This window comes from Arachis hypogaea, chromosome 12, assembly GCF_003086295.3.
Source record: "Arachis hypogaea cultivar Tifrunner chromosome 12, arahy.Tifrunner.gnm2.J5K5, whole genome shotgun sequence".
NCBI lineage: Eukaryota > Viridiplantae > Streptophyta > Magnoliopsida > Fabales > Fabaceae > Arachis > Arachis hypogaea.
The window spans coordinates 119,571,515-119,594,392 of record NC_092047.1 but is presented as its reverse complement, the minus strand read 5'-3'; the positions used below and the strand labels follow the sequence as shown (position 1 = coordinate 119,594,392).

General features: G+C 35.4%; 3 protein-coding genes across 5 annotated transcripts; all 3 read left to right on the top strand.

Moving 5' to 3' along the window:
- The first annotated feature begins 3,920 nt into the window (after positions 1-3,920).
- Positions 3,921-8,179, top strand: LOC112728902 (aspartic proteinase 36-like). 2 transcript variants are annotated; one of them, XM_025779248.3, is made up of 10 exons: positions 3,921-4,425; positions 5,065-5,194; positions 5,302-5,549; positions 5,677-5,904; positions 6,128-6,290; positions 6,638-6,711; positions 6,800-6,896; positions 6,997-7,060; positions 7,389-7,460; positions 7,549-8,179. In XM_025779248.3, exons 1-10 carry the CDS (start codon positions 4,166-4,168, stop codon positions 7,710-7,712), a joined length of 1,500 nt encoding a protein of 499 aa, XP_025635033.1. In that variant the 5' UTR covers positions 3,921-4,165; the 3' UTR covers positions 7,713-8,179. The 2 variants fall into 2 exon arrangements, with proteins under 2 accessions (XP_025635033.1, XP_025635034.1); XM_025779249.3 differs by having other exon boundaries at positions 4,032-4,419.
- Positions 8,180-11,178: 2,999 nt separating this feature from the next.
- LOC112728903 (serine/threonine-protein phosphatase 7 long form homolog) lies at positions 11,179-13,180 on the top strand. The gene is made up of 4 exons (XM_025779250.3): positions 11,179-11,247; positions 11,665-12,407; positions 12,493-12,580; positions 12,665-13,180. The coding sequence occupies exons 1-4, from the start codon at positions 11,179-11,181 to the stop codon at positions 13,178-13,180; spliced, it is 1,416 nt and encodes a 471-aa protein (XP_025635035.2).
- A 4,444-nt stretch (positions 13,181-17,624) lies between these two features.
- On the top strand, positions 17,625-22,274 carry LOC112728901 (polyadenylate-binding protein 7-like). Of its 2 annotated transcripts, none has more exons than XM_072209986.1 (10): positions 17,625-18,062; positions 19,146-19,264; positions 19,370-19,563; positions 19,718-19,977; positions 20,076-20,182; positions 20,256-20,445; positions 20,710-20,999; positions 21,144-21,266; positions 21,593-21,775; positions 21,861-22,274. In XM_072209986.1, the coding sequence occupies exons 1-10, from the start codon at positions 17,852-17,854 to the stop codon at positions 22,056-22,058; spliced, it is 1,875 nt and encodes a 624-aa protein (XP_072066087.1). In that variant the 5' UTR covers positions 17,625-17,851; the 3' UTR covers positions 22,059-22,274. The 2 variants fall into 2 exon arrangements, with proteins under 2 accessions (XP_072066087.1, XP_072066088.1); XM_072209987.1 differs by lacking the exon at positions 17,625-18,062 and adding an exon at positions 18,437-18,552.
- The last annotated feature ends 604 nt before the right edge of the window (positions 22,275-22,878 follow it).

Below are 22,878 nucleotides of genomic sequence, written 5' to 3'. Positions count from 1 at the left end.
TTCTTTGTTTATTTTTTGGTTTTTATTTTTGTTAAGAGAATAAAATAATAAGAAACTTGATAAGGTAAAATAGAAAGGAAAAAATGAATAAGAAAAAAAATAAGAAAATGATGGTGATGATGATAAAAAAAGAAGAAGAAGCAATCAAGTAGTAGAAGATGAGGAGGAGGAAGATGAAGAGTTTTAAAATATGCAGAACTTATCAAAATAAAAATATACCAAAATATTTTCGTATTATATCCAAATATCTTTGTGTTACACCAAAATTTGCTGCAAATACAGAAAAATATTTTTTCTAATGCTACATTTTTTTCTTCTTCTTTTTTTTTTATTTCTTTCTTTCTTTTAGTTAAATGAATGTAAACTCATCATCTTCTAAGTAATTTTGTAGCATTATGTGTTTATTCTTCTTCTTTGTTTGATTTTTTTGTTTTAATTCTTGTTAAAAGAGTAAAATAAGAAGAAATTTGATAAGGTAAAATAAAAGAAAAAGATAAATAAGAAAAAAAGAAGAAGATAGTGATGATGAAAAAAAAAGGAAGCAATAGAAGATTAGGAGGAGAAAGAGGAAGAGGAAGAGTTTTGAATTATGCAAAACTTATCAAAATAAAAATATACCTAAAAATTCTTAAAATACACCTAAATATCATTGTGTTATTATAGCCAAATATCTTCGTGCTACACCTAAATTTGTTGTAAATACAAAAAAGTATTTCTTCTAATGCTATTTTTTTTTCTGAATTAAACCATATCTCAACCACTTGATTGGATTCAAAATAATAATCAATTTTGTTTTGATTCAATTGACAATTTTGTTACGGCCTGGCCCAGATCATTCGCGGGTCAACCTGACCCACTGATGACCTGACCCGAACGGTCGGGCACTTACAGCTCACTCAGCGACCTGGACACGCGTCCTCATTAGCTCTCCACTACAGCTGTGAGAGGAAGCTTCAAGGAAGGTGGACCTGTCCTTGCAGGGTCCACCTCTGACACGGTATAAATGAGGAAGGACCTGTCCCTCCCCCAAGTTACGTGATTCACCATTCTACCTCTTTCTCGCCTGCACACTCTATTGACTTGGGCGTCGGAGTGTCTTTATAGGTGACACCCACTTCACATCGAGAGCTCGGAACGTCGGCCCACCAACTTCTCCTTCGCTAGCTGACTTCAGGCTACACCCCACCTATTCAACCGAGTACCACTCCCGAATCGTCCGGTACCGAACAAATTTAAAATTAAATTATTTATTATTTTTAACAACGAGATAATTGATAATAAAAAAAAGAGACACAAAAAAAATGTAAAAATATATAAATATAAATAATTTATATGACTTATATGAAAAAAATATTCGTACATGGAAAATAATTTAAAATTAAAATAGATGTTATTAAATAACCGTATCAAACAATTAACACTTATCAAAATTAAACTATGGTTATATATGCAATTTCGGAATCTGTCATATCTTTAATTAAAATTACTATTACTACCGTAGTACCAATCAATTTTAATTGAACATTTCACTTGCCTTGATGGGGATTAATTACTGTCTAGCTCAACTTTAAGCCAAATCAATTGAACACTTTGATTACAAATGATGAAGACTAGAGTAGATGGTTTCAGCATCAATTAATCCACGTTTTTCCTATTCACTTAGTACTATATAATAATAACAAATGTCCATTATTATAAGTAAATGAAAATATGATCAATGCCACGTGTTTCATTTAAAAAAAAATAATTTTAAAAAAATCTAATAAATGTCGTTAACCAGCGTCTTAACCAGATTAGTAAGCAAAATGTAAGTGAAAGAAAAATCAAATATTGTTCTTAATTGAAACTTATTTACACAGTATATATGTATATATGGTTTTATGTGAATAATTAATTAATATATATGAACTTCAAACTTGAAAGCACCTTCCTAAAAAATTGCAAAGTACGTAGTATGATACTATATTTTTTGGGAGACTATTTCTTTAATATATATATATATATATATATATATATATATATATATATATATATATATATATATATATATATATATATATGAACAGCTACAACAAGTGATAGCCAGCTTTGCATGTGTGGGACATTAGACATCCCTTTCATTTTACAATTTATAAAAATTATTTTGCTGATTATTCTTTAAAAAAAAAACTATTTGAGATGCAAAATATAAAATGAGTAATAAATAAATACACCATAAAAGGAGGGAAAAATGATAACCTACTTAATATGGATGATTTTATAAAATAAAAAATATAACTGCATTTTTTTATTATAAAAGTATTTTCTTCATTTTTGTTTATTTTTTCTGCCCCTTTAGCTTCCTATATTGACTAAAAAATTTAAATATAAAAATAAAATAAGTGATATATATTAATATTATAATTTTTAGTATTTTTTAAAATTGTAGAAGATACATAAATCATAATGTCTAAATAATAAAATTAGAGGATTCAATTTTTATATTTAAAAATTAGATTGTCCGATTTTTGTATTTTTCAAAACTTGAACAGTCCAATTTTTACTCTTTAAATTAAATTATCTTACGTTTCAGAAAAATATTACAGTAATTCACAATTAAAAAAATACTATTATTAATCTAATATTAAAAATAAAAAAATGTCCTATATTCATATAAGTGTTCACATCACACATGTCTTGTTCTATCATTTTCAATCTTGGTATGCTCAACTCACATAGTAGTATGTGATTTTCAATCCAAGATAGTGTAAGAAGGTCACATATATTATTATATATATACATATAAAATATTAATATTACTATTAATAATAATTATATTTTATAACAAAAAATGTGAAATATTCTAAAAATATAAGTATTTTAGTAATTTTAACTATTAATGTTAATTAAAAATATATCATATATATTAATTGAAATAAATAATTTAAGTTATTGAAATATTTTTTGGTAAATTATTAAAAATTTACAATTTTATATAGTTATATTGTCTCTGACAAGTATACTGTTATATTCATCTGTGATCCACAAAACAAATACATTTGAATTTAGATGAATTTTGTTGGTAGATAAAGTATAAAAAGCACTAAGTGTTAAAGGGTCTCTTTCATGTGGATGTGGGGGATATCAAACATATCTATCTTGTTATTTTCATCATTATAATCCATTCCTATTTTACTAAATCCAAATCTAAGTCTATTATATTAAAGGTTATACAAATTAACAAGTATAAGATTTTTAAGGCAAAAGGATCTACCGAGTGACAAGACCATAGCAAGGAGGACACTGAGATTTAGAGAATTAGAGGTCATTTTTAGTTTTATGAAGCAAAAATACAAAGGAGGAAAAATACACACTTTTGTTTCTAACAAGAAAAAGGAGAAAAGAAATAAAGAAGGAAAGAGAAAAAAAGTATGTTAAATAAATGTTTATTAGAAATAAAATTCAGTTTTCAAATGAAAGTAAGAAAAATATATGATGTGTTTTATTACTTCATTATTTATAAAAGCTTGAAAAATAAAAGTTAAAAGTGTGTGGATAGATTCGGTTTTTCTATAGTTATTTAGTCATTTAAAAAAAATAATTTACATTATTAATTTTTTTGAATTAAAATAATAAGACTTATGAATAATAAATATTATAAATTTAAAATAATTAAAGTAATATTTTACCATTTTATTAAGGAAAATGTTAGAAAAACAATAATTATTTTAAATAACATAAACAACCACCAATTAAATAAAAATACACTAAACTTTTAAATTAATCTTCTAAATTTTAATATTAAAATAACCATCTATACACTAATAAAATAAATATTCAATATATCTATTATTTACATTATTTAATATTTTCACCTATACTTTTCCTTTTATTAATATTCTCAGTTTATTAAATAGACCATTTACATATAAGCATACTGCATACATTTCAGTGTTAATCTCTTTAATCCAAACACACCAAGTAGCAAGCAAGCTAGCAAAAGCAACTAATTCATGTAATTAAGCACTAATCAGTAATTAATCACAGTCTATTAAAGTGTCACTCACACTCTTCATTCTCTCTCTGTCTAGCTTCACAAGTTTCAAAAAGAACATTTCAATGCACCGACTCCATTAGACAAAAAAAGAAAACAAAATACACAGCACAAAAACGAAGAATCGAAACAATGCGGTGTTCTCTTACAGCGGTGGTTTTCGTTCTGGCCACCGTGGTGGCGGCGGTGGTGGATGCCGGCGTATTGCTTCCCTTGGAACGCGCGGTTCCAACTACTGGCAGCAGGCGCGTGGATGTGGAGTATCTGAGGGCGCGTGACAGAGCGCGTCATGCTCGAATCCTGCGTGGTTCTGGTGGTGGCGGTTATGGTGGTGGTGGCGTAGTTGATTTCTCAGTACAAGGAACCTCCGATCTTAGCTCAGCTGGGTACGGGTAATCCTCTCTCTCTCTCTCTCTCTCATTTTTTTTTTCTTTCTGAATTTTAATACAAGAATTCATAAATTCTGCTTAGGAAATGAGTATAGATTGTAGAACCATTTTAGCTTAGCTAAAGTAGTTGTTAGTTTGTTATTGTGATTTTTGGTGCACATTGATATATTTAGAGTTTAATTTTGGTGCACACTCATTCACACTTGAAAGGTTCTCAAAGTGACAAATATGGTGGAACAGAGTGAGTATTAATAAATGAATCTTCATTGATATGTCCTCTTTTCTTTATTTTGTAGCAAGCATTTATTGCAATTTGTGTATTATTTAGAAAAATCTGCATTAGATTGTGTATTTTCTACTGAATTTCGTTTTGTTGTTAATGGATAATTGAAAATGAGATGGTTATTGAGTGTTTATTTATTTATTTGTGTTCATTTTATTTAGTTTAGACTAATGTTTTTCGTGCTTGCTATTGCTAGTGTACCGTGAATTTTCCTTTCCTCAGCGGCTTAATCTTTGATATTGGAAAGTTACTCTTTATTCTTCACTGACTTGTTTTTAACTAACAAATACCATGTAATAATGGTTTGAACCTGGAGGATAATCTTTTCTTTTTCTCTTTTCCTTTTCCCCCCTCTGAAGGTTGTATTTTACCAAGGTGAAGATGGGAACACCTCCAAAAGAATTTAATGTGCAGATTGATACCGGAAGTGACATCTTGTGGGTTAGCTGCAATACTTGCAGCAATTGCCCTCAATCTAGTGGACTTGGGGTGAGGATTTTGGCACTTGTCTAATCATGCATGCTCGTGGTACCTTGGGAAACAAGGTTCTAATTTTGAGAAGAATTTATTGTTTTTCTTGTTGCCTGTGTTTGCAGATTGAGCTCAATTACTTTGACACGGTTGGCTCATCCACAGCTGCGCTGGTTCCATGCTCAGACTCGATATGTGCTTCTGAGGTTCAAGGTGCAGCTGCTGAATGTTCTCAGGCTAATCAGTGCAGCTATACATTTCAGTATGGAGATGGAAGTGGAACGACAGGATATTATGTTTCTGATGCAATCTATTTTGATATGATCCTGGGACAGTCTTCACTTGCTAACTCTTCAGCGACTGTTGTTTTTGGGTGAGTATGTGTGCTTTTTACTGTGAATAAGGTTTATGTGTCATCTTACTCATCTATTGGTTTTGCTATTACTCCCATGTTTATTTTGATGCTTATATGGTCCGGTTGATGATTATTTTGTTAATAGGTGTAGCAACTATTTGTCTGGAGAATTGACTAAATCAGATAAAGCAGTTGATGGAATTATTGGGTTTGGCCCTGGTCCTCTATCTGTTGTATCACAATTGTCTTCGCGTGGTATAACACCCAAAGTTTTCTCTCATTGTTTAAAAGGAGATGGCAATGGAGGAGGCATACTAGTTCTTGGTCATATTTTGGATCCAAATATAGTTTATACTCCACTGCTTCCATCACAGTAAGTTCTTCTGCACTTTGTCTACTTTAGCCCCTTGCTAGTGACCCGCTTTTTTTATTTTTTCAAAAGCAATATTAAAAGAAATTTATGGATATAAAATATGAAGTTGCTCAAGAATTGGGTTCTTAAAATGTTTGTTATCCTATTATGCTTGCTGTACAACTAATTGATAGTTTTATGAGATATATTACGTAGGTTTGACTATTTCTTGCTTAAATTTCAGACCTCATTACAACGTAAACCTCCAGGGCATTTCTGTCAATGGACAACCCCTCTCAATTAATGCAGATGTATTTGCAACATCTGCCAATCGAGGAACTATAGTCGACTCCGGTACAACATTGGCATATCTTATTCAAGAGGCTTATGATCCTCTCGTCAATGCAGTAAGTTCTCTTGTTACTTAGCTGGAAATTTGAGTATTCCACTTTTCCAGGACAATATTCTCTCTTTGCTTCATCCTTGATGAGGTATTTGTATTGTAAATAAATAATGAGGACATTTCATTGACATGTCTATCCATTGAATTCATTTGGATTCTTGTATTCATATCTTATTTGTCTGGTATATTTTATGATTTTAGTTAAAAGTTGAGTTTGATCCTTAAGAAATTTTCAAAAGGGGAACAGAAAGGAGGCAAATAAAATCCTCACCTTGTCTATCTTGTAATATAAGAAATAATATTCTCCCTCGCTATAACATAGTCATGATAAATTTCTGAATGAATTTCCAGATTACTACAGCAGTGTCACAGTCTACAAATCCTTTTATTTCAAAAGGACTTCAGTGTTATCTTCTCTCAACCAGGTTATTGTCAATATCTATAAATCCTTATTCATCATGAAAGGAGAGTTTTTCCATATCTCATTAGAATTTATGCTTGTTATGTATTCAGTATAAGTGATATATTTCCTCAAGTCAGCTTAAACTTTGAGGGTGGGGCATCAATGGTTTTAAAACCAGAACAGTACCTTATGCATAATGGTGTCATGGTAAGTATGTCTATTAAATGTTGATCATATTATTTTCGTAAGATATTCTTCAGGATTTATGCTACTAATGGTACTCTTACATGCCACTTTGCTTTAACAGGATGGTCAGTCATTGTGGTGCATCGGTTTCGAGAAAGTGCAGGAGGGAGTCTCAATTTTAGGAGGTCGGTTTCTGTACAAATGATTTAAATACACCAAAATCTGCAAGGACTTGAAGGAAATTAGAAATTTCTTGTCTGTCAATTGTGATGGTGAAAACTCTGAAGATATGCCAGCACACTGCTGCCCTTATCTTTATAATGCTGTGTATTTTGATAATTAAAATTTGATTTTGTTTTACTTGATAACATCCTAAATAAGCATGCTATTAATGAAGTAGTACCTTTTTACCTGTTTGTATTACATAAATTATGCATGAAACTTTTGGATCAGCAAGTGAACACAACTATGTTATTTTTAGTTTATCAGCATTCATTCCCCTTCTCCTTGCAGATCTGGTTTTAAAAGATAAGGTAATCATCTATGACTTAGCACATCAACAAATCGGATGGGCCAACTATGACTGTAAGTTCACCACAGGAACTCTTTTACTTTCTTGCAAGGAGTCAAATATGATCCTTTGCCTTGTCTTAAATGTTGAATTGCTACTCAGGTTCCTCCCCTGTAAACGTTTCTGTGGCTACAAGCAAGGATGAGTACATCAATGCCAGACAAACGAGTGTCAGCGGTGCAGATATAGGCATCCTCTCCAAGTTATTACCTGTAAGCATTGTGGCTCTCTCTGTGCACATAGCAATTTTCGCTCCATTTTTGTAATTTAAATCCAAAGGCTCAAGTTTTATTTTTCAACCACACCTCGAAAGCTACCTTAGATGGCCGATGTTTTATTTGTTCTCGGAAAACCCCTCTCATGTTTGGATCATGAGTGGTAGCTGTTTCTATTCATATTTATTCTGATTGGGGATGCTCACAAGAAAAAACAAAAAGAAGAACAAGAAGAGGGTGTCTTCCATTCACCTGATGAATTTGTAAAGGAAGCATTCTCTTGATAACGTGTAGAAATATACATTAGTGTCTGTATCTATGTAGTAGATAATGGTGTATTTTTTATACAGTGCTGTGAGGGATTTGTGTTTTTCAGCCCTATCAAGTTTAGCCAAGTGTATAGGAATTTCATATGGTTATGGCACCATGGTTGGTGTTCAGGCATTTTATGACATTCACTGATTAGAATTGTCACCTTTTTTTCTCAATAGTGAATACTTGTTATTTTTTCGGTGCAATATGTTATATGTTACTATGTCATTTTCAGATTGTATGAGAAAATTTTGTTGATCATGATATGATACCCCATGCAATGACTTCCATTAGAAAACAGAGTTGTGTAGCCTCTGTTCCTGGTGAAATTGATTGGATGAGTGAATTTGAATGGGATTAGTCAGTTATCTCCAACAAAATTTTGTGTCAACTTGTTAATTCTATCTAATCCTACTTTTGTTGATGAATGATTGTCAGAATGCTATTGATCTCTGATAAATTATGGGTTAGCTGGTGATGCTTTCTTTCATTTTGATATGAGAGAAAAAGAAATGTGATTTGGTGATACCTGCCGACATTGTTGTGCTGAATATTCATCAATAATGTTACACACATTAGTTAGCACGTATTGTTTTTTTATATTACATATTTACATCTTTTATTGGTTATTATTGAATTGTTTGTTGAGTCCTGCTAGGGAGTCAATGATTTATTTATACAATGTGTACAATGGGCAATATAAGTTACAAAATGAACATCACACATAATACTCAGAATAATCATCCGGGTACTAGGGATAATAAACATCTCATGTCATAAAATCACTCATCCCAAAAACTTAAGCAGATTTTGGGGTTCACTAAAGATCAAACTCTTGACCTTTCGGATCTAAAGCACTAATTCTATGTCATGATACTACTCATCCCAGAGGTTTATGCTAATGGAAAAAGGTAACACTAATGGTTATATCTCTAATATTTCCTAAACTTTCATTGTATGCATTGTACAAATATTCCATTAGCTCTCCATACTTTCTCTTGTTTTATTTGCATGGTTATACTTCCTCTCTTAATTTTGTGTTAATTGGATTTTTTACCTCTGAATTTTACCTGATGTGCATTTTAATTTCCAAACTTTAAAAATATGTAACATGATTTTTGAACCTTTCTAAATGTATATTTTACTCAAAATAAGCGCATTTTATTCTTTTTTGAATTCTGGATTATGTGCAAACTACTTAATATCTTTTAAACAATCTTTAAGTGAGTATCGAAAGATTATGTCATTTGAGGCATAATTTATTGGTAAATATGTGCTACTTTTGTTCATAATTGATAAGGAAAAAAAATTTCGCTAACATGGTTAATTTGCACTGTTGCACATATGCGAAAATTGGGTCAAATGAGGAGGTTGGTAAAGTCATCAAACAATATTTTAATCACTTTGCGAAAATTGGGTCAAATGAGGAGGTTGGTAAAGTCATCAAACAATATTTTAATCACATTTAAATGATGAGAATGGAATTTACAAATAATACAAGTTATAAATTTAAAAGTGATTAAAATATTATCTGATTATTTTATTAATTTCTTTATTTTAGACTATTGTTTTATAGGTTGTTTGGATTATTTTTTAAAGATAAACTAAATTGTATTGTACTTAAAATGTTTATAAGGAGGAATGTAGAATTAGTCCTACTCCATTTTACGAAGTGTTTGATTAGAGGAAGTTGAAGGAAAAGGTAGTAGGGACTAGGGGCAGAGCTACATAGAGAAAAAGTGAGGTAATGGTCTTTTTAATTTTAATTTTTTATATATAAATTACATGTAAATTTTAGTTTAATCTCTTTTAAAATTTTATTTTATTGTATAACTATTTTTGATCCTTTTAATATTTCATTTAGCTTCCTACCTGGTAGGGACTAAGAAGGGAGAAAGAAAATTCTTATGTGAAAACTTGAAAAAAGCATTTTTATTTGGGAAATGCTATTTTTACGGAAGATTTTTTTTTAATATGACAAAAAAAATTGTTAGACACCACACCATAAACAGAAAATGTTAATAAAATGAGGAATATGTAAAATAAAAGAGAAAACTACAAAGAGGTCATTGATCATGCGTAGATACACAATTTTTTAACCAAAATGAAATATTTTTAGGTCTTTTAAGATAGAAATTCAGGTGCAGTCGACTTCACGTGAATTTAATATCTGAGAATTGTTAGATGATTTGATTGATTTGACTAAATTTTCATCTAGCTCTCAGATATCAACTTTACGTGAAGCTGAGTTCACCTGAGTTTTCACTGGTCTTTAATTATTGAAAAATGAGACATACAGTTCTCTTGTTAAAACACAAATTTCTTAATTAGTTAACTTTGATTAATGGTTTATGTATATTCACAAAAATAGTAAATGGCTTATTTGTCTTTTTCTTGAATCAAAAAGAGTTTTTTTATTTATTTATTTAATTTTTCAAAATGCATGTATTGTTGGTACTTGGTATCCCTCGTACTAAAGAGTATCTTTTTTTCCTTTTCTCTATTCACTATTAATATGCAAGTTAAGTGTGAACTTTCTCTTTTTTGTCTTATTAAAAGAAAACTTCAGTCATTACAAAATTATTAAAAGCATTTATGCCACATATTCACGCTTTTCAGGAATTCTTGCATAAATTGCATTAAATATCTATCCATGTACAAGACAAATAAATGCATCAAAATCTAGTATTTATCATACAAAATCGTTTGCATCGACGAAAGCAAGCATATGTAATTAAAAGTATTATTTATATACTAAAATTAAGGGCAAATGACATATTTAAATAAAATCAATAAATTCGTTACGTAAATGTGCAAAACAGAAATAGGTTACGTGGTTGTGCAAATTCGTATATTATATAAACCGTGGGAGTCAACCACGGTTTACTATTTGAACATAAACCGTGGCTGACAGGGACGGTTTCTGGAAGATACAAAATGAGCATAAACCGTGGCTACCAACCACGGATTACGAAGGAAAAAATTAAGGCAAAACCGTGGGTAGCTATCACGGTTTATGTGGATATTGGCTTTGAACGTAAAATCTTGTAGGCTCCCACGGTTTACGTTTATAATACTATATATACATAATTCGCTGAAGATGAGCACGGATCATTTGGAAGGGGAAAAAAATCTGCAAGGTGAGTAGTTGGAAGAGTTTGAGAGAGAGGGTTGGAGGATTTGGTGGAGTTTGGGTTGTGGAATCATGGAGGATGAAGCTCGCTTGTACCGACTAAATGGTATTACTCATGTGGCTGGATCTATTGATGATGAGGTTAGTCATTATTATTATAATAAATATACAATAAATATTGTTAATATTATTCTCATTATTTATATAGTAAATATAATTGTTTCATTATTAATGGAGTCAATTTATTTTATTAGCATTGTTTAGATGATTATTTATTTAGATTATTAATTTTGTTACTATTATGATAATCGTAGTTATCATGTTACCTTTATTTTCATTAGTACCTGTAGCTGTTGGTCTCGTAAATGCTGTTATTCGTAGTTGAGTTATTATTGTTGGTATTTTTATCATTATTTTGGCTTTCGTGATCTTTCTTACTATAATCTAAAAGAAAATGGAAAACATATGTTTATATTTATTTAAATTTTTTTCTAAATGGAATATGATTTGTTTAGTATTGGTCGTATGTTGAGGGGTTTCTTTACCTACATATTGCAGCCCACTAAGATTATTAGTGGCGTGAGGAGGCAACAGAATATGCCTTTACACGAGCGGATCATACCGTACCTGGAGACCGCCGGGTTGTATCATTTGGCTAGACTGAACAGTCACTGGTTCTGGGTTGACGAGCCTCTACTCAGCGCATTTATTGAGCGGTGGCGTCCTGAAACGCACACCTTCCACATGCCATTTGGTGAGTGCACTATCACGTTGCAAGATGTGGCATATCAGCTTGGTTTGCCAATTGATGGGGAGCCTGTCAGTGGGTGCCTGACTGACTTTGAGAATCTGATGGAACACGGTAGACCGGCATGGGACTGGTTTCGTGATTTGTTTGGTGAGTTACCTCCGCAGAATAAGGTAAAGCAGATGACAGTGTGCTACACATGGTTCCATGAGAGGTTCCGGGTTCTCCCAGCAGATGCTAGCGAGGAGACCGTGCGTATATACGCGCGAGCTTATATTGTGATGCTGTTGTCCTCCCAATTGTTCGCCGACAAGAATGTGAACCGGGTCCACCTTCGCTGGTTGCCTTATTTGGCGTCGTTGGACGAGTTGGGGAGATACAGCTGGGGTTCGGCGGCACTTGCCTGGTTGTACAGATGTCTCTGTCGTGGGACAAACAGAAATGTTGTTAACTTGGCCGGGCCACTGCAGCTTCTTCAGTCTTGGATTTTCTGGAGGTTTCCCAGCTTGAGACCTGGTGGTTTTGATGGATTCGGGTTTCCCTTTGCATCGAGGTATCCTTTAATAATTTTGGTTTCATTACTTGTTAAACAAGCTATTTCCTTCTTTGTGATGACATCATTTCAATTATAATTGTAGGTGGGCTTCATATCTACCTAGAAACGATGCAGTGGGTCAAAGAGTCTTGTCTGCACGCCTTATGTTGGATCGATTGCGTGTCCAGGATGTGAGTCATTTAGTTTTTTTCTCTTACTTAGAGTAGTGTAGATTTTATTTTATGTGTTGACGGAGATGTCCTATTTTGAAACAGTTTGTGTGGGAGCCATATTCATCTGTCGAGGTTGCTTCTATTATTCATCCGGAGATACTAGTTGACCAGCACCGTAGGTTATGGACGGCCATCACTAGCCTGATATATTTTGCTGCGATTGAGTGGCATCAGGTGGATCGGGTGATTCCTCAGTTCGGCGGTGTGCAGCATCTTCCTCAGCCAGCTCTGAACATAGATTGGTTACATGGCAAGGATGGCAGGGGTGGAGACCGATGGTTCCCTAGATATTATCGAGAGTGGCATGAGCATTGGGAGAACCGGCTTTATTCAGTCATACCGGTCCAGCGAGCTGCTGACCCCGGTCCATCAGCTGAGTACTTGGACTGGTGGTGCCGTGTGGCCCACAGATTCCTCTCCGCAGATGTTGCATTTCAGGATCCGAGGCCGATTGTTTTGACCGAGGAGACTATTCACAGAGGGTCGTCCCAGGCCCCCCCAGGGTGCACGTTTACGACAGACCAGATAATAGGCGTGTCGATCGGCGACGCCGTATAGGCACCCGTACCACGGATCGAGAGTGGCGATGGCTGGTCGATCGTATGGATGAGGACCAGCCAGTTCCTGGGGTTGGTGATGCGGTCGATCATCGTGTCCCTCGTCGTAGAGCCAGACGACAGCCTGCTCCGGATGGTGGTGCACGTTCACGTGGTCGAGGACCTGCGGTTGAGGATGAGGTTACTCAGCACGGTGCTGCTGATGATGTCGGTGGTTCAGCTACAGGGATGGATCAGCCCACGTACGATGTCGGTAGTAGCTCTCAGATGTTTGGGAGTTTCGAGCCACAGGCATTTGCTGACTTTACGACCACTGCTGTCGGGATGGACATAGATGACCATGTTAGTCAGTCAGAGTTCTTTAGTGATATAGCAGACATGCTCAGGGCGGACGATGCCACCCATTATAGACCAGAGATGCCTGAGGTTCATCCCCATTTTACTGATCAGCAGCCACCTACTACTGATGTTCAGCCTCAGTTGCCCGTTGACCTGAACCAGCCTGCAGCTTCTCCTTACGAGCCATGGATCCCGTTGGGTGGGACACCAGCTTCAGCATACAGTGCCGTTCCTCGAGCGACAGCAGCAGCAGAGCCAGACCAGAGACCTAGGAGGGTGAGGCGTCCTCCTTTGTGTGGCACCGGAGGTCATCTTCTTGGTCAGTTTGACGATGATGACAGTGATACCATTGAGGATTCTGACTAGTTATGTTTTTTATTCCCTTGTTGTTTTGTGTTCTTAGTATGATGTTTAGGGTGAAATGTTTTAGGTGTTATGTGAAATATTATCAGCCATTTAATTAATATTATCGGCAGGTTATCGACAGTCCGATCCATACTACCACGGATCCTGGTTGCCTTCGGACGACCTTCCTTTGCACGCCTCATGTTAGGATCGGGAATGATAGTTGGACCAGCATAGGGGGGCCATAGCCCTTCAGGGATAGGCGGAACGAAACCCTGCTTGTATACCTTGAACACCTCACTCATACGATAGACCTCGTGAACATAGGAGGCCCAATTAAGGCGCGAGTAGGCACAACAAGCTATTGCGTGGCAACAGGGATAGTGGAGCGCCTGAAAGTGGCCACAATCGCAGGTTTGGTCCTTAAGGGAAACTCTGTAGCTACCCAGAGAAAAGTTCCCAGTCGGTGTTGTCTCGGCCACAGTGTACTCGGATTGATGCCTGTCGTATAACGTCACTGTGAAGCACCTTGACTCTCTAATGTTCCTTTCCATAGCCTTAACCAAAGCCTGACAAAACTCTTGCCCGGATCCGAGTTGTGCCTCCGCTGTCTGTCCACGGATAACGAATAGCTCTGCAAGTCTCCCGTACGTTGACTTAACCAACGATGTCACCGGGAGGTTGCGAGTTCCTTTTAACACGGAATTCACACATTCACTAATGTTGGTTGTCATGTGCCCGAACCGTCTACCACTATCCTCATGTTGTGTCCACTTCTCGTATTCCATCCGATTGGCCCAGTCACACATTGCCGGATTCTCAGACCGCATGATGTCAAATCAATAATAAAACTCTGCTTCAGTTTTTGCATATGCAGCATTGACCAACATCCTCCTCGCATCCTTACCTTTAAAGGTAAGGGCAAAATTTGCAGCCACATGACGGATGCAGTAGGCACGATAGGCACGTGGAGGTAGCCATCCAGTCTCAGGTGCCTCAAGTGCTGACTTGATGCCATTATGCCTATCAGAGATAACAAGGATGCCCTCCTGTGGCGTCACATGCGATCGTAGGTTGGACAAGAAGAAAGACCATGACTCTGCATTTTCTCCCTCAACAAGGGCGAATGCGATGGGAAGGATGTTCAAGTTCCCATCTTGCGCTATGGCCAATAGCAGCGTCCCTCCATACTTGCCATACAAGTGGGTGCATCAATACTGACGAGGGGCTTACAATGCCGAAATGCCTCGATACACGGTGGAAATGTCCAGAAAAGTCGATGAAAGTACACCGTGGACTCATCAACCTCACCCCCAACACGAACAGGAGAGGTCTTCAGAACAGTAACTGCCCCAGGCATGGTAGACTGTACCCCTAGCATCCAACGTGGCAACTCCGCATACGATTCTTCCCAATCTCCATATATTTGTGCCACTGCCTTCTGTTTGGCTAGCCAAACCTTCCTGTAACTAGGCTTGAAACCGTAGTCTACTTCTGTAGCTTGTTGCAATACCTTTACCGTAACCGCAGCATCTGTCCTAATCAACGGAAGAATCCTCGCACAAATAACGTGGTAATCTAGCTGACGGTGATCACTCGATATAGACGTAGCTAAGCAGGTGTGTGGGCCGTTGTACCTCCGAACCTCCCAAGTGCCCTTGCGTGCACGGAGCGCTACGCGAATCAACCAAGTGCAACCCTTGCCAAACTCCTTGCATTTTCCATGATATTTCAGATGATCTGATTCGATGACTCTGTACTCAACACCTCTACGGATGTTGTAGTCCTTCACACTCAACATAACCTCTTCTTTATTTTGGAATGACTGCCCAATCTGAAATTCCGTAGAAGACCCACCAACTGTGGGACCACCATCAGCCGCCTGTTCACCCAGAGCCTCCAAGTTTAGAGTCGAGAAGTGTGGAGGGTATTGCTGAGTGCCAGAACTTGAAGCCCCATGCTGTGTAGGTGGATTGGCAGCTGTGTCATCATCACTGTCCCCAATGATATCTACAGGCTCCTGGTCAGACTCATCATCATACATTGTGTTCTCTACTCGATCAGGTTCCCCAAACCCTTGCACATCAGGAATCAAGCCTCCACCGGTGCCCACCTCATATGCCTGCCCACGGACCCCTGGATCCTGCAAAGGTGCAGAACCAACACCCTTCAATCGATCTAAATCAGCCGCGAATGATGGGGATGCCACTAGCAGAACAGCCGGTGCTATCACAGGCATCGAACAAGACGCACCTCCTACGCCACTTGAGTTATGTAATGGAGCTGATGCCCCATAACTATCCACCCCAACATCCAACTTTGCGAATAACTCGTGTATTCTAACCTCTGGAAAACTTCTGACACAATGGAACAGAACCCTAATGTCTTCATCAGCCGCTAGCACAAAGGTGTCATACTGAACCCGGGTCGAGACAACTGCAATGGGAATCTTGTAGAATAACTTCTTCACAAACTTGCTACCAGAAATCCCAACCTTCTGTAAAATGCTGTTCTTTAGATCTGACAACGTGCTTGTTGAACTGATGAAAACACTCACCGGTTCTCTATCAGTGAACTTCACACCACTTCTTTTGCTTTTTTTAATTTTTCCACAGCAATGCACTAGAACAAGAACACTCTCCTCCTCACTTGCCATTATGATAATGATCTCTCACTCATGCACCTGAATCTCACCAACATATATATAGATTTTCACTCCTCATAAACCGCTGTAGGCTACAGGGTTTTCTGTAAAGTAACATTCCTTCTTCATAAACCGTTGCTGGTAGCAAGGTTTTATGAAGAGTTTCATGCAATCATAAACCGTGGTAGCTACCCACGGTTTCTGCCTTAGTTTTTTCCTTCGTAATCCGTGGTTGGTAGCCACGGTTTATGCTCATTTTGTTTCTTTCAAAAACCGTCCCTGCCAGCCACGGTTTATGTTCAAATAGTAAACCGTGGTTGGCTCCCACGGTTTATATAATATACGAATTTGCACAACCAGGTAACATATTTTTGTTTTGCACATTTGGGTAAGGAATTCATTGATTTTATTTAAATATGTCATTTGCCCTAAAATTAACTATTAAAATTAGTTATTATATATTTGTGTATATATATATATATATTATTTAATTTATTTTTAATATATATTTATATTTTAATATATATTTTATATTAATAATTAATTTTAGTAGCTGATTTTAGTATACATTTAATATAATAATTTTGATTATTTTCATTTCTAAGACTAAAAAAAATAAAAAAGATCTTGACTATATACGAAAATAATTTTAAATAAAATATTGACTAATGACCTATTTTCAACTTTGATTTATTATTCACCCTATAAAAATTTGAGGTAAATTTTGCTATATTCAACTCAATAGTTCACCTGCAATATGATGTTAAAAATATAATGTATTTTCTCTCATTTTTAAGACTATTTTTGGTTATGTAATGTCATAATTTAGATTTTATGACTAATTAAACAATTGGAAAGTTATTTACAAGTATTCATGAAAAATATTGAATGAATTTAATAGTTTTAACTTTAAATTATTGTCGATCATAGAGAGTTAACTTGGTCTAATGAGATTAGTAATTTATCAAAAGATAATTTCTCTTAAAAAAAAGAAAAAGAAAAAGAAATACTATTGTGCATTGTGCAGTCCGTGAAAGTAACGCGCCATATTCGCGCGTGAAAGTGATGAGACGCTTACTACAACCCTCTAATACTGAACGGCCAAACCTTCCTTTGCGTCCATTACTCCATGCAATGCAAAAATCCTCTCACTAATTCATCGCACACACTCTCTCTCTCTTTCTCTCTCATAATTTCTCTCTCTTCATCTTCATTCTTCTTCTTCTTCTTCTTCTTCTTCTTCTTCTTCTTCTTCTCCTCTTGAAACTAATCGTTTTCTACGTTCTCCGTCGTTGTTCTTCTTCTTTTTTGCTGTTACCGTGAAATTGAGAGGATCGTGTTGAAATGGCGGCGGCGACGGTGGTTCCGGCGACGACAGTGGTTCCGGCGACGGCGTCGCTCTACGTTGGAGACCTGCACCCTGATGTGGTAGACAGCGAGCTGTTCGAGGCGTTCTCGGAGTTCAAGAGCATCGCCTCCGTTCGAATCTGCAAAGACTCTGCCACAGGGAGGTCACTCTGTTACGGTTACGTCAACTTCATTTCTCACCAAGACGGTATAAACGTGATTTCTCTCTCATGAATGAATACAATTGAATCGCATTGATTCTTTATGTTTTTTATTTTCGTTTAGTGATATTTGGAAATGTTTTGAGCTGAAACTGTTACACGTAATGTTAACGATTTCTAAAATGAGCAATAATTGCGTTCATGCTTTCGTTCTTTTGCGTTTTCGATTTGTTGTTTTCTCTACGTGGTTCTGCTTTGTAAAGATATGTAGATTTATTTTCTTTTGTTAATTATTATTAACGGAATAAAAAAAAAATGTTGAGCTGAATAGAGTACTAGCGCGAGCTGAATGGATCTTGTGTTTGTCGGTCTTTTTCCTTTTCTGTTTTCTTTTTTTTTCTTTTCATTTTTTTTGTTGAGGAAGAACTTGATTTCCAAAGAGTGAAGGATCTTTAGCTGGTAGCGTTAACATTCTTTCCCTGCTGGCTGCTGCATCGGATTGCTATTCCCTTTGCTTTTTCTGCGTTGAGCTGAATGGTGAACTTGAATTGCATGGATCTTTGTGTGTCGTTTTTTTTTTCGGTATTATTATTGAAGCGCAGCATCTTGAGAAAAATCTGAGTTGGTTTTGTTTTGAAAATTAGAGTTATATGATTGCGATGTGAACGAAGTTTATACTGTAGGAGAAGGACAAAGAACTTGCGATATGAGATTTTCTCACATTATCGATGATTTTATTTGATTTCTTTTTTTTTTTTATTAGTTTGGGGATATGTGGATATAAGCTTCAGGCTTCCATCAAGCTGGGCTTGTGTATCGGTTTTTAATAAATTGGAAATTGTAAATTGTAAAGAATATTCATACACGTGATTGATGTTTGATTAAACTGTATCAGCATGGAACTTACGAGATAGATTTTACAATGTTCAATTATTTTTGCTAGTCGTTTCTTCTAACCAAGTTGTGTTACTACTATTCTTGATTTTCATATGTAGGGTGAAAATTCTAAGTTTCCACTAACTAAAAAGGATTGAAAAATAAAATCATAGCATATTAAGAATGTTATCTTGTTAATTAATGTAGTCTAATTACTGTTAATTTAATTCGTTGTCTTTGATTTTCATGAATAGCAAGTCGTGCAATTGAGTTGAAGAATCATTCTTTACTACATGGAAAAGTGATAAGGGTCATGTGGTCTCGTCGCGATCCTGATGTGAGAAAAAGTGGCAGAGGGAATGTTTTTGTTAAGGTATATGTCTATTTGTTTGCAGTCTTGATACACCATACTTAATCATATGCCAGGATCAATATCATTTCTAAAGTGAATTCTTTTGTTTTTCTTGTACTGCGGCAGAACTTAGCTGAATCCATAGATAATGCGGGATTACATGATTTATTTCAAAAGTTTGGAAATATCTTGTCCAGCAAAGTTGTGATGTCGGAGGATGGGAAGAGCAAAGGGTATGGCTTTGTTCAATTTGAGTCAGAGGAATCTGCAAATGCTGCCATCGAGAAGTTGAATGGCATTACTGTTAAAGATAAGCAGATGTATGTGAAGCCCTGAATATTGCATAATATGCAAAAGTTTATCATCGTCCGTATATTCTTATGATTTGAAATCTTTTTCTTTTCCCTCTGCTCTTTATGTGCCCTTCGGTTATTTGATATTCTCAATTTAATATGATTCTGATTCCTGCTATAGATATGTTGGGAATTTTGTGAAAAAGAGTGAACGCATACTGCCTGATCCTGAAGCCAAATATACAAATATATACATCAAGAATTTGGACTCAGATATTACGGAAGAACTCCTTCAGAAGAAGTTTTCTTCTTTTGGAAAAATTATGAGCCTGGCTATAGCAAAAGATGCCAATGGGATGTCAAAGGGTTTTGCATTTGTGAACTATGATAACCCAGAGGAAGCTAAACAGGCAATGGAAGCAATGAATGGATCACAATTTGGTACTCTTTTTCTTACTGCATAGATTTCTGCCCTTTAAAATACAATTTCATGGTGTTGATTCTGTATATATTTTCTTGTTTTGATTTCTCATAAGCAGGTTCAAAGATTCTATATGTAGCCAGGGCACAAAAGAAGGCTGAGCGTGAGCAGATCTTGCATCATCTGTTTGAAGAGAAACGTAAGGAACACATCTTGAAATACAAGGTAGCTTCATGCCCTTTCTCCCACATTTATCTTACAAGTAAGCTTTCTTAGTACATATTTATTTACCTTTCAGGGATCAAACATTTATGTGAAGAACATTAATGATAGTGTCACTGATGACCAACTACGAGAGCACTTCAGTGCATGTGGCACAATTACATCTGCTAAAGTCATGCAAGATGAGAAAGGTGTAAGCAAGGGGTTTGGCTTTGTCTGCTTCTCTACCCCTGAGGAGGCCCATAAAGCAGTGAACACTTTTCATGGTGAGTCAAGCTAAGATTTGTATTTGTCGATACTATGAAATGGGAATACAATGCAAGACTTTTGATATGTATTGCATTACAATTACAATTTGGATATCAGTTTATAAATTTTGATTGAGAGCTCGAATATAATTGGTATTCTTTATATGCTGATTTTATTTTTCTATGATCTCTCCAAAATTCATTATCTCCTCTCTTTTAAAGCATTTTCTTTACCAATTGTAAAATATTTATGCTTCACTTAAGCTTTTACCATTGCCACAGGATGCATGTTCCATGGTAAACCACTATATGTTGCTCTTGCCCAGAGGAAAGAGGATAGGCAAACACAGTTGCAGCTCTACTTTTCTCAGCAATTACCAGGGCTAGGTGCACCTTCAAATGCAGTTATTCCTGGTGGATATCCTCGTTTCTACTATACTGGTGGTGTTCTTTCACATGTCCCTTCTCAACCTGGGATGATGTATCAACATCTTGGATCGAGGTCAGGTTGGAGGGCTAATAATGCTTTTGCACCTCCCACTAGATCATTTCAGCAGTCTGCAGCTCCTAACGTGAGTAACAATTTTCTATACTACCTAAAAATATACTGGTATCTCATTATGAATAAGCAGTCATTTTGTACCCAACTATTTCCCCTTCATTTCATCATGATTCTCTTTTGTATACACATACTTATTTACTTCTTTCATGCACAGGTTTCAAACAATACTAAGCAGCATAGGCAAAACAGAGGTAGGATGAACGGACACACAAATTCACATGGAAAAGCATACTCTTCTCAGTCAGCAGCCTCTTCTAAAGACTCAAGTGCCCAGCAGGTTTAACTTAGTGAACATGATTCCAAAGACATCTTATTTCTATTTGCACTGTTAGATGCTAAAACTGAAATAAGAAATAAAGACAACCGGGAAGGTAGCAAATGCATATATATATATATATGCAACATGAGGCATATAAAAACTGCCTTCTCAAAATTTGAAGTTTCAACCGAGATAATTGTGTTTTTTAGTGCTCTCATTCATAGCCTTTACAAAATTTGATCAGTCCCAATATACTTAGATGATGGAAGGGTACTAGATTTTGTTTATAATTTGTGCTTCCTAGTTCCTACCTCTGATTTCTTAAGTAGTATGCTTCATTGCAGTCTGGACAGGCTATTTTTGTTCTCGGTGGACACCGGAATGTGATGGAAAAAGGATCTGGAATTTCATCCTCTGGAGGGTCTCAGGGATCAGAAATGCTGCATAGTATGCTTGCTACTGCTGTCCCCGAGCAACAGAAACAGATACTTGGCGAGCGTCTTTTCCCACTTATCAAGAAACTCAAGGTTCAATGCATTTTTCTCTTTCTGTTATTCTGTTATTCGATATTTTAAATTCTTAACTGATGATTTGTTTTGTTATCTTGTACAGCCTAACTTGGCATCAAAGATTACAGGAATGCTTTTGGAGATGGACAATGCAGAATTGCTGCTGCTCCTGGAATCACCGGAATCACTTTCTGCAAAGGTGGAAGAAGCTGTGCAAGTGCTTAAGAATTCCACCACCAAGGTTTCTGGCCAGGAAGCATTTCATCCGAACTTGCTTTCGGCCGAAGTTACCGTTAACTGAAGATTTTAGCCGGAGATGAATACCTATTTGAAGCTTTGATCACGATGTTGTTAAAGCTTCCAAAAAACTCTTACATCTAATCCTGTGATACAAGATTTTTTACTTCTATGATCCTTAAGAGCTTAGAACTTCTATGTTTTCTTGCCATTTTACCATAGCGTTTGAAACTTTTATAGTATTGATAGTGAATAGAGATGATGATAAATTTGCCTTGGATTTTGCTTCAATTAAATTGGTGCCTTGGATGAAAACGGTTTTAATATGTTTTTATAATGTCCAGTAGATATACTGAAATAGCAAAATTCGTTTTGATGGTGTATATTAGAATTTTTCATCGTTTTCACGATATTAATGGCTTAAACAAAATTTAATTCCTCCTACATTTTTTCAAGGCAATAATCATTACAGGACTAAATATTACTTAGTTTAATTTTGGTGCATTAATAAATATAAGTTATTTTTATAAATACTAATATTACAGGATTAAATATTTTATATACTTGAATATATGTATAAAAAAATTTTGCATTGTCAAATATATTAAAATTAGATTCAATATTTTTAAATACATGCCCAAATTTTAACAATATTTATACATGCTTAATAAAATAGAATGCCGAATTGCCTATTATAATTTTTTATAGTATCACATATATTAATACTAATAAAATAAAGTGGAATGACAATTATACCAAATGGAAATTTTACACAAATAGATTAAAATACATAGAATATTAACAGATTTCTTAAAAAGAAAATGGTTACATTTTTTACTATAGATATGTAGCCATTTTTTTAACTGTATATAAATTTAAAAAAA

Coding starts and splice junctions, on each gene's coding strand:
- LOC112728903 (XM_025779250.3), top strand. CDS start 11,179: ATGGAGGATGAAGCTCGCTTGTACCGACTAAATGGTATTACTCATGTG. Junction 11,248..11,664: donor CTGGATCTATTGATGATGAG/GTTAGTCATTAT, acceptor TACATATTGCAG/CCCACTAAGATTATTAGTGG. Junction 12,581..12,664: donor ATCGATTGCGTGTCCAGGAT/GTGAGTCATTTA, acceptor ATTTTGAAACAG/TTTGTGTGGGAGCCATATTC.
- LOC112728901 (XM_072209986.1), top strand. CDS start 17,852: ATGGCGGCGGCGACGGTGGTTCCGGCGACGACAGTGGTTCCGGCGACG. Junction 18,063..19,145: donor CTTCATTTCTCACCAAGACG/GTATAAACGTGA, acceptor TTTCATGAATAG/CAAGTCGTGCAATTGAGTTG. Junction 21,000..21,143: donor AGCAGTCTGCAGCTCCTAAC/GTGAGTAACAAT, acceptor TTTCATGCACAG/GTTTCAAACAATACTAAGCA.
- LOC112728902 (XM_025779248.3), top strand. CDS start 4,166: ATGCGGTGTTCTCTTACAGCGGTGGTTTTCGTTCTGGCCACCGTGGTG. Junction 5,550..5,676: donor TCAGCGACTGTTGTTTTTGG/GTGAGTATGTGT, acceptor TTTTGTTAATAG/GTGTAGCAACTATTTGTCTG. Junction 7,061..7,388: donor GGGAGTCTCAATTTTAGGAG/GTCGGTTTCTGT, acceptor TTCTCCTTGCAG/ATCTGGTTTTAAAAGATAAG.